Below are 11187 nucleotides of genomic sequence, written 5' to 3' on the forward strand. Positions count from 1 at the left end.
AAACACGACTTAAAAGGGAAATGCGTGGTTTGCCTTCTGGACTCCAGTCCACTGTCTTCAGTTTCTTTTCTGCCAAACTGATTTCTCTCCCCCCCCCCCACTCCCTTTCTCCGATTTGTTTTCGACTTTATTAAGTCAGTGTTGTCTCATCATGCTAGGAAAAGTTGAGGGCAGCAGGAAAAGAGGAAGACCCAACAAGAGATGGATGGACTCAATAAAGGAAGCCACAGCCTTCAATTTGCAAGATCTGAACAGGGCTGTCAAAGATAGGACATTTTGGAAGACTTTCATTCATAGGGTCGCCATGAGTCGGAAGCGAATTGAGGGCACTAATTTATTCCCCACTCCCTTTCTCCGATTTGTTTTCGACTTTATTAAGTCAGTGTTGTCTCATCATGCTAGGAAAAGTTGAGGGCAGCAGGAAAAGAGGAAGACCCAACAAGAGGTGGATGGACTCAATCAAGGAAGCCACAGCCTTCAATTTGCAAGATCTGAGCAAGGCTGTCAAAGATAGGACATTTTGGAGGACTTTCATTCATAGGGTCGCCATGAGTCGGAAGCGACTTGACGGCACTTAACACACACACACATTGTCTCATCATAGAAACATTATTCTCTCTATGGCCCTAGAAGCTCAAATGACTAAACTGAGGCTATCGTCTTTTGGCCACATTATAAGACAAGAGTCACTGGAAAAGACAGTCACGCTAGGAAAAGTTGAGGGCAGCAGGAAAAGAGGAAGTCCCAACAAGAGATGGATTGACTCAATAAAGGAAGCCACAGCCCTCCATTTGCAAGTTCTGAGCAAGGCTGTCAAAGATAGGACATTTTGGAGGACATTGATTCATAGGTTTGCCATGAGTCGGAAGCGACTTGACAGCACTTAACACTAACACACAAAAGTCAATATATGTATTTTTCCCCTTGGGAAGATCATACCTATATTTGCTCACAAATTTGCTCACAAAGAAACAGGTTTCAAAATATATTTGCTCACAAAGAAACGGGTTTCAAACCCAGCTCAGTAGGAAAATTAGGATTTTGCACACCCGTCCCAGAAGCTTCCTGCTCTATTTTGGGAAACTGAAGATTTGGGGAAGGAGGGGAGGGGCAGGGCCTCAGCAGGGTATAATGCCACCCAGTCCCTTCTCCAAAGCTGCCCTCTTCTCCAGGGGAACCGATCTCTGTAGTCTGGAGGTCAGATGTAATTCCGGGAGATCTGCAGGCCACACCTGGAGGTTGGCAACTCTAGTCAGCCTCACTGAACTCCATTTCCCACAGTTCTTTCGGGGAGGGGGGGAAAGTATATAACCATGATGAAACTAAATTAAATTTGGATCTAGAGCAGGACAGCTTCAGTTACACAAGAATACTGCTTTCCGAATGACTTTGGTCTTCTTGAGTGGGAAGGGCCGTGGCTCAGTGGTAGAGAATCTGCTTGGCATGCAGAAGGTCCCAGGTTCAATCCCCGACATCTCCAGTTAAAGGGACTAGGCAAGTAGGTGATGTGAAAGACCTCTGCCTGAGACCCTGGAGAGCCGCTGCCGGTCTGAGCAGACAATACTGACTTTGATGGACCCAGGGTCTGATTCAGTATAAGGCAGCTTCATGTGTTCATGTGACTGCAAAGGTCTCCCTAACTGGTCAGGCAGACATCTGCTGACTGTAAGACAAGTTTGGTCCACCTCTTCTAGGGATACCACCGGTTACCATGGCCCGCCACCGTCCAGAAGGAACAAGAGAGAGCTTGACCTCTCAGCAGGTCACTTGACACTCCTCAGGAGTGCCAGGAAGAAAGTCTTTGTCTCTAGTGAAACTGAAACGAAAGCAGATTCAACACTTTCCCCCTTCCCGTCTCTTCCTTGTTACACTTTCTAGACTGTAAACTTCTCGGGACTGGGACTGTAGAAACCTCAATAGGCCTTGACATGGCCTTAAGGTAGAAGACCACGCTTACAACCAAAATAGCCTCAAGCTCCCGGCCTCAAGCACCTGCAATAAGTGAGGCCCACCTTATAGGGGTGTTGTCGTCGAGCTGACCCATCAACAAAGATAGAATCATAGAATAGAATCATAGAGTTGGAAGGGACCACCAGGGTCATCAAGTCCAACCTGCTGCACAATATAGGAAATTCACAACTACCTCCCCCCCACACACACCCAGTGACCCCAACTCTATGCCCAGAAGATGCCCAAGATGCCCTCCCTCTCATCATCTGCCTAAGGTCATAGAATCAGCATGGCTGACAGATGGCCATCTAACCTCTTCTTATAAACCTCCAGGGAAGCTCACCACCTCCCGAGGAAGCCTGTTCCACTGAGGAACCGCTCTGACTGTTAGGAAACAGTTGCGTATGTTCCTATGAAGCACTGGATCCTTTCTAAATGGCAACCCTCAGAAGGAAAACCTCTGATTTCCCCCATCGTCTTCTGAAACATCATCATATACATTTCTTTAACGTACCAAGGGGGAGAAATTGAGAGAAGAGAGGAAGGAGGCGTGTGGGGATTTCTTAAATTACAAAACTAACTAAAAACTTTCACTTCGGGTGTTCAGTTTGGTTCAGACTGCCTGTTCAGATCTTGCCCTGGGCAGTAGTAGTAATATGACTCATTGACCTTTTTTTAGTCTTTTCGGTAGTTTAAGGGAGCCCTTCCCTCTGTAAAGAATTTCGCCTTCCGAACTGGAAAGCATCAAAGGAATTAGAAGGAGCTGAGAGAGAGAGAGAGAGAGAGGGAGAGAGAGAGAGAGAGAGAGATTGAAGCTGGTAACTCTCTGGAGGTCTGACCACTTTGAGTGCGGATCTGTGGGACACATGAACACATGAAGCTGCCTTCTGCTGAATCAGACCCTTGGTCCATCAAAGCCAGTATTGTCTGCTCAGACCAGCAGTGGCTCTCCAGGGTCTCAGGCAGAGATCTTTCACATCACCTACTTGCCTAGTCCCTTTAACTGGAGATCCCAGGGATTGAACCTGAGACTTTCTGCATGCCAATGCTCGACCACTGAGCCACAGCCCTCCCCAACCTTTCGCTTCTCTTGACCCCCGCCCAGAAAAGTGCCAGCCACACCTCTGAGAGAATTCCTTTGCAGTGTGGTCCGAAGCGTGTTTAATTGGTTGAGCGGCTCCATACTCTGGGATAGAAGCTGATGCCATTGAAGTGAATGGGTTGTTAAGACCTCCAGCGGGAGTGGTGGAAGGAATAGCGTCAAGGAGCAGAGGAGGACGACGTGTTTACTCAGAAGTAAATCCCACAGACTTGCCTCCAGATCCATGGGGACGCAGCCTTCACACTTAAGATGTGAAAGGGAGCCAGCGTGGTGCGGTGGTTAAGAGCAGTCGTTTGGAGCGGTGGACTCTGATCTGGAGAACTGGGTTTGATTCCCCACTCCTACACATGAAGCCAGCTGGGTGACCTTGGGCAAGTCACACTCTCTCGGCCTCACCTACCTCACAGGGTTTCTGTTGTGGGAAAGAGAAGGTGATTATAAGCCTGTTTGAGTCTCCCTTAAGTGGTAGAGAAAGTTGGCATATAAAAACCAACTCTTCCTCTTCTTAAAACCCCTAACCCTTAAAATCTCAAGACAGATTTGCAGGCTGCAAACGACGCCTTCGAAAGTATACTGCACCGCAGTTTAGAAGAAAATCCAGATGTCTGTAGTTTGAGGACCACAACTCGATTTTCTGTCCGGAGAACTTCAGACCAGCTCATTAACTCCCCCGCCCCCAGTCCCCTGCCAAGATTATTTATGAGCCAATCTGACAGGGCGCAACCCTTAGGTAACTTTGCTTGGGAAAGCCTCATAAGGTTCTAGACGGCTTGCCCCTGTGTAAACCTACGTGGGACTCCAGAATAAAACACCCGGGTTGCAATGGAGACTGCGCTGGTTTCCACACGTCCTACCTTCCCAGGGACGTGGGAGCAGGAATCCGATTCAGGTTTGACGATCACATCCGAGTTCAGCGGAGAGAGGGAGAGAGAGAGAGAGGGAGAGGATGAAAGAGAGAAAGAGAGAAAGAAAGACCTCCACCTGAGTCTGGAAACTTTTGCGTGAATCCTTTTGAAACCAGTTCTTTTCCAATATTGGCTCCGCAAAGTCATTCCATTAGCGACTGACTCAATACCCTCCTTGCGCGTTTCGTCTAAGGAAGCCAGTTGCCAAAAAGGGGCTGCATCAGATAACAGCTTGGGGGGGGGGGTGCGGATGGGGGACGGAACTCAACTCTGTATTGGATCGCCACACTAAGATCTTCTCTCCCCACCCCCAAAGATCAGCTCCTTTTAGACTGCGTGGAGGGGGACCTCAAAACCACCCCAGAGGATCGCTAAAGGGAGACGGTAATGGGTGGGTGGGTGTTGCTTGCGGGACGGCTGACTTCGGGTGCGAAAGCGGGTGGGGGGAGGACAGCGCAAAACCAGGCGAGAGACAGAAACCCCCCACATAGGCTATCAAGAGGGCAGTTTACAGATATAAACTACTCCAAAAGGGGTGGGGCTGTGGGGGGGGGGAGAAGAGGAATACCCGCCGGTGTTTTCCTGCTGGGAAATGGATCTGCTCGAATTCAAGAGGATTGCATTCTCCGGTCCTCAGGGATTTCTCGGGGCCCGTATGGTTTTAATGGACTTCCCCTCCAAGCCTTGGACGAGGTTTGCAGGGTGTGAGCGGAAGAGCGACCCGGTCGGTTCTTCCAGGTCCCCTCCTCAATTGACACCCTCCCCTTTCCCTCCCGTCTCCTTTTTCTTTTACCCCCCCCCCATCTTTTCTCGCTCTCATAAAGGCTGTTGGGGTGGGAAGAGAAGGAATCCTCCTATGGTCGCAACTCATCCTACACCCGGTTCACCAAGGAATCCTTTTTTAAAAAAAAAGATATTATAGAAACCTACCCATTTTTCTTAGGATCTTGGCAGAGATGTGTTAGATATTGGCTGTTTCTTCTTGCAGAGCAACAGGTAGCGCGGGGGGGGGAGGGGGCGGAAGGAGAGGTCCGCAGGAAAAGACAAGACGGGGGGGGGGGGTGGAGAGCAGCAATTATACCAATGGTGTTGGCAGACCTCCCGAAATAACCCACTAAGAAAGACGTCTGCAGGCGCACGGGCCTCGATCCACGGGACGCCCGAGTAGTCCCATTGCCTGCAATGGGGCTTCACCTACCTGTTTGTGGTTTTGGTTTGCCTAGAGAAATGATTGATAATGAGAGTTTGTGCCAGGAACCAATAAAGGAGGGAGAGATAGATAGATAGATAGATAGATAGATAGATAGATAGATAGATAGATAGATAGATTCCTAGATTCCTCCCGTTCCCTCAGGGAAGGGTACCTGTCGTGTGCGATTTCACCTTACCTTCACAATAACCCGGTGAGGTAGGATAAGGCCGAAATATTTTCCTAAGAGGAAAAACTTCTAAAGGGAAAACCGAGGTTTCAACCTGACTTTCCCACGCCAAAGACCAAACCCGGCGCTTTTGCAGCAAACGCCACGCAGGTCGCCAAAAGCGACAAAGGGAAACAAAGCCCGAGTTCCCGACGCTGCGATCCCCAAGCCTCTTAAGCCGCGCTGCATCGGATCGGGACGGAGTGGTTCTGGAGTGACTGATCCGGAGCGAACTGCTCGATCCACGCATCCCTTCCCATCCTCCTAATATTGGGGTGAGGGAAGCGCTGGCTTAAGTGAATTGAGGATGGCAGTCTCATGAAGCTGCCCGCACAGTTCCCACAGAGTCCCACAGAGGAACCGAACAGTCAAGTGGAATGGCGGGGGGTGGGGTGGGGGGGAGACACGCCAGGTTTGCTCTAGAGAAAGGGGACGCCAGCCTTCTATGGGGTCGTGAGAGACCCCAGTCTTTGCAAAACCGGCGTGTGGATCGCAAAGGCAAGGGAGGTTTCCCGCCCCTTCTTTAGAGGAGTTTTTTTTTTATTTGGCACGAGTCTAATTGTTTACTCAGAGAGTCCAGATTCTTTTGTCCCTTTCTCTCCTTCACCCTCCCCCGCCCGTCCTTTCTTTCTAAATGGCTCCTAAATCTTATTATGAAATAAATGTGATTTCATCCAGCGAGCGCCGCGGCCTTCCGAGCGCCCGCAGCCGGCCAGGGAGCGAACTAGCCGGCTCCTCGCCATAAATCAAAGAGGCAAAACCGCGCTGATGGTGTATTTAGCAAACGAAGAAAGTTGGAGGCGATCTCCGCTAAAGAGGCTCGGCTGCCGAGTGCCAACCAGAAGCCGGCGCAACTGAGTCTCCAAGCGAGCCAGAGAGCGAGAAGAGCTGGAGGGAGCAAGAGAGCGCGGGAGAGAGCGCGCATTGCTGGCTGCGAAGCGGTGGCAAGCCCGGCAGGAACCAGCCAGCCAGCCTCCTCTCTCTCTCTCTCCCCCCCCCTCTCTCTCCCCCCCCTCTCTCTTTCCTCCCCACCCCTCTTCTTCTCTGCCAACACCCGCGAAAGGTGGAGCTTCGCCCGCGTCGCAGGCGTCAGGAACCTCAATTTGCAACTTCGCGTCTTGGCCGGACCTTTGGAGCGACTCAAAGGGAAAAGGGGGCGAGAGGAAGAGAGAGAGGAGGAGAGAGAGCGCGCCTTTCTCCGTCCAGGAGAGGGAGGGAGTGGAGGGGGGGGGAGGAGGAGGAGGCGAAGAAGAGGGGGAGGAAGAGGAGGGGGAGAAAGGCACGGCTCGGCCGCGGCGCCCGGCTAGATCGGCTGCGCTGGGGAGGCGGCGAAGAGGGGCGCGCGTCTAGCAGAGGGGCTCTCCGCCCGCCCGCCCGCCCGCCGGCCCTTGGCAGAAGCGCCCACCCGACGCCCAGGCGAGAGGCGACGGCGAGCGGGCGAGGGATCGCGGCGCGGCTGGGCTGGGCTGGCGGGTGCATGCCTGCGCTCGGCCATGTCGTATCCTCAGGGCTACTTATACCAGCCGTCGGCGTCCCTGGCTCTCTACTCGTGCCCGGCGTACAGCACCAGCGTGATCTCGGGACCCCGGACGGATGAGCTGGGCCGCTCGCCCTCGGGCTCGGCCTTCTCCCCCTACGCCGGCTCCACCGCCTTCAGCGCGCCTTCGCCCGGTTACAACTCCCACCTCCAGTACGGCGCCGATCCCGCGGCGGCCGCGGCGGCGGCTTTCTCCTCTTACGTGGTAAGGGAGGCTTTTTGGGGGGTGGGGGGATCGCGCCCCCACCCCGAGAGACGTGGATGGGGGGGGGGGTCGGGATGGAGCCGGAGCTGGGGACCGGGAGGGGGGGGTTGAAAGAACTTATCGAAGGCTGACCCGGGAGGGGGGCAGAAGGTGCCCAAATCCGAACCGGTCTGGATGGATGCGGTCGGAGAAGCGCCCGGGGCAGGGGCGAGGCGGGCGGGCACGGGGATAGAAAAGGCGCCGCCGTCCGTGCGAACCGGAGGGACGGCCGTTTAGACGCCGCCGGCGCCTCGATCCGAATCGCTGCCCGGCGAACGTCCTTCGAAGCGAAGAAGTTATAGCGCGCTGCGTCGATCTCGAAGGAAGTTTGGCGGCTGGATCGGGACTTTTTCCCGGGGAAGGGGGCACACGAGGGCAGCCGTGCCGTACCCCGCGTTTACTCGGGAGCAAGTCCCTCCCAATGCCCGGCACGGTGCTGCAGTCCTGCAGAACCCAGTCTTAAGCTAGCGTAATTCGAAGCCATTGAGTTCTATAGGATTTCGAGCGTATCTAAACCGTCTACTTTTATTTTATTTTTTAAAAAATGAATAAGATTCCCTGGGAAGAGTTTGCGTGCCCCTAAAACATGATAACAGTCTCTTAATTTTGCCGTAATTTTTTTTTTTTTAATGCCGACCTCCCTCTCCCATTGTTTACCTTCAAGTCAAGTAGTTTAGATCCGGATCTGGGGACGGCCGAGACGGAGGCATGGAGCCGATTCCCTTTTTACGCTTCTTTAATTCGCCCCCCACAATTCCCCAAACTTGAAGTCCCATCTCAGCAAGCCGTCTGAAAGAAATTCAGACGATTTTTTTAAAAGCACGGCTGCAGAGAGGCGATTTGGGAGTTTTCTATATATATATATATATTTAACTTTAAAAAATAAAACTGTATCACCCTGGAGCGGGCCAGGGAAACGTCTCTCTCTCCAGAACTTTGGTCCAAGAGACAGGTTGATCTCAACCGATCAAAACGGGAAAGGGCTTTGATCCGGTTCTGTCTCCCAAAAAGCAGAACGGGGTGGTTTTTCCTTACTTTGGGTGAGAAATCTAATGGCATTTAGAATGGAAGGAACGCGGCTTAAAAGGCCGGTTAAGGCCTGTGGGAGAGACGGCGGTGGAGCTGAAATCGGGTTGAATCCCAGTTTCTCCGGATCTAGCCTTTCAGCTTGGCATTTATTTGGGGTGTGGGGAGTTAGTGTGTGTATATGGCTGCGTGTGTGTGTAAGGGTCCATCGCTGTCGGCTTTGCGCGTAGCCCTTTGGCTGGTTTCCGCCCAGAAAGTCCTGTCTGTGCGTGTGAAAGGGCTCGTATGAAAGGTGGCGTTCAATTTTCTTTGGGGGGGGGGAGGAAGGAGGGTGTAATTTGTTACTGTCCACCGCTGGATAATATGGCAGAGATGGAAAGGGGTCGCAAGCTAAGAGGGCGGAAATGGAGGGGGTTGTCTAGCGACCAATTCACGGGGCCCGCCTTCTGGTCGCGTCCAGACGCGTGAGTTTTCACGGGACAGTCCTTCAGGTTTGGCAACATCTGGTAGGCCCAACTTGGCACAAGGCAAAACTCTACAGCTGTTAAAAAAAATAGCTGGCGGAAATGGGACCGTGCGACCCTTTTCCCGAGGGTTTGGTCGTTCCAAGATGGTTTCGGGGCAGGGCATTCTCACCTTGGCCTGTTTGGCATGGTGTGGTGGTTTGGAGCGGTGGACTCTGATCTGGAGAACTGGGTTCGATTCCCCACTCCTCCCTATGAGCGGCGGAGGCGAATCTGGTGAACCGGCTTGGTTCCCTCGCACCTCCACAGGAAGCCAGCTGGGTGACCTTGGGCTAGTCACAGCTCTCTCAGCCTCACCTACCACAAAGGGTGTCTGTTGTCCACAAAGGGGAAGGGAAGGTGACTGTAAGCCGGTTTGATTCTGCCTTAAGTGGTAGAGAAAGTCGGCATATAAAAACCGACTCTTCTTTTTCTTGTTGTCCCTTCCCTTCTCCTCGCTTTCTCCAGGGCTCGCCCTATGACCACACGCCCGGCATGGCGGGTTCCCTGGGCTACCACCCTTACGCGGCTCCCTTGGGATCCTACCCCTACGGCGATCCGGCGTACCGCAAGAACGCCACGCGGGACGCCACGGCCACGCTCAAGGCCTGGCTGAACGAGCACCGGAAGAACCCCTACCCCACCAAGGGCGAGAAGATCATGCTGGCCATCATCACCAAGATGACCCTCACCCAGGTCTCCACCTGGTTCGCCAACGCCCGCCGGCGCCTCAAGAAGGAGAACAAGATGACCTGGACGCCCCGGAACAGGAGTGAGGACGAAGAAGAGGAGGAGAACATCGACCTGGAGAAGAACGACGAAGAGGATCCTCAGAAGCTGGAGGAGAAGGGCGACCCGGAGGCCGCGGAGACAGGTACCGGGAGGAGGGGGGCAGGGAAGGGCCGTGGCTCAGGGGTAGAGCATCTGCTTGGCCTGCAGAAGGCCCCAGGTTCAATCCCCGGCATCTCCAGTTAAAGGGACTAGGCAAGGAGGTGATGCGAAAGACCCCTGCCTGAGACCCCGGAGAGCCGCTGCCGGTCTGAGTAGAGGTCATTTATGCCTGGGAGGTTTTGCCTTGGATTTGCCACTCTTTAGACACACATTTTTTTCCCCATCCGAATTCTCCAAACTCAACAATAAGCCCCCATGCAGAGTTTTGAGAATTCGGATGGAGAAATTGTACTTCTAGAGAGCGGCAAATCTAAGGCAAAACCTCCCAGGCATAATTGGTTTGATGGACCAAGGGTCTGATTCGGTATAAGGCAGCTTCATATGGAGGGAAACCGTCGAGGACGGGTAAGATGGGGGGGGGGGTCCTTTAGCTGTGTGTGTGGAGGGGAGACTTTCAGCTGTCCGTGTGGGGACATGGTTGCTGTTTGGGGGAGAAAGACGAGGGAGGTAGAGAGAGGGGGGATCGGTGGGCGCCGTCGAGAAAGCACCGGGGTGGGGAAACACCGGAGATCGGAAAGGCCTGACGGTCCTGCTCTGCCTTTTTCCCCAGGTGGAGGAGGGCTGGAGCAGAAGGGAGCGGCGCCGGGCAAAGACCCCGACGGCGCCCTGAGCGACTCGGATTGCAAAGAAGCGTCGGAAGACGCGCCGTCGAAAGGCGCCGCCGCCGGCTGCTCGCCCCCCTTGGCGCACTGCGTGCGGGGCCGGCTGCTGCTGCAGGCGCACCCCGGGGGAGAGGAGCCCCCGGCCCCCCACCCGCTGCCCCTCCAGTACGGACCCCCTGCGGCCGAGCTGCACCCCACCCTGCCCTCCAGCAACTGCACGTCGGTCATCCACTCGCCCCAGCCGGCGGCCCCCCAGGCGCTCTCCAAGCCCAAACTGTGGTCCTTGGCGGAGATCGCCACGTCGGCGGACAAAGGCAAGGAGGGCGGCGGCCACGGGAGCGGCGAGGGACCCCCGCCGGTTGCCCCGGGCCTGGGGGCGTCCGGGGCCGCCCAGTCCCCGCCGTCGAGGTCCCCTTCGGCCGCCCCGTGCCCCTTCCCCGGCGGCGCCGCCGTCCTCTCCCGCCCCCTCTACTACACCGGCCCTTTTTACTCGGGTTACACGAACTACGGCTCTTTCGGACCCCTCCACAACGCCGGCGCGGCGGGCAACGGGAGCGCGCCCTTTAACGGATTAAGCCAGACGCTTTTGACCCGGGCGGAAGCCTTGGCCAAGGAAACCAAGCTGCTCCGGAGCCAGTCGCAGCAGCTCGAACTGTGCAAAGACTCGCCTTACGAGCTGAAGAAAGGTACGTCCCATATTTAAATCTTGGGCTTCTTCCCAGCTTAGCCTCTCTTCGCCATCCACGATGGGACTTTGAACAGTGGTTTTTTGTTTTGCTTTGGGGGTTCCCCCCCTCTCCCTTCCTGCCTTCCTTTTCTGGTTTTTTTATTATTATTATTTATTTGCAGACCAATTCGCTCTCGATTTTTTGGACGGTTGTTATTTTTATTTTATTTTTTTGAAACACTCCTCAGAGAGAAAGGAAAACTTCTGGTCTGACGGCGCGAT

General features: G+C 54.2%; 1 protein-coding gene across 1 annotated transcript; it reads left to right on the forward strand.

The window, feature by feature from the left end:
• The first annotated feature begins 6845 nt into the window (after positions 1–6845).
• Positions 6846–10941, forward strand: IRX5 (iroquois homeobox 5). Its single transcript, XM_056862870.1, has 3 exons — positions 6846–7117; positions 9154–9559; positions 10193–10941. Exons 1-3 carry the CDS (start codon positions 6869–6871, stop codon positions 10939–10941), a joined length of 1404 nt encoding a protein of 467 aa, XP_056718848.1. The 5' UTR covers positions 6846–6868.
• Positions 10942–11187: the final 246 nt, after the last annotated feature.

This window comes from Euleptes europaea, chromosome 17, assembly GCF_029931775.1.
Source record: "Euleptes europaea isolate rEulEur1 chromosome 17, rEulEur1.hap1, whole genome shotgun sequence".
In the NCBI taxonomy this organism is placed as follows: Eukaryota; Metazoa; Chordata; class Lepidosauria; order Squamata; family Sphaerodactylidae; genus Euleptes; species Euleptes europaea.

Bases quoted from the DNA above. Each gene is read 5' to 3' on its own strand.
- IRX5 (XM_056862870.1), top strand. From the start codon at position 6,869: ATGTCGTATCCTCAGGGCTACTTATACCAGCCGTCGGCGTCCCTGGCT. The intron at 7,118-9,153 runs GTAAGGGAGGCT...CGCTTTCTCCAG, and splicing joins CGGCTTTCTCCTCTTACGTG to GGCTCGCCCTATGACCACAC. The intron at 9,560-10,192 runs GTACCGGGAGGA...CCCCAGGTGGAG, and splicing joins CCCGGAGGCCGCGGAGACAG to GAGGGCTGGAGCAGAAGGGA.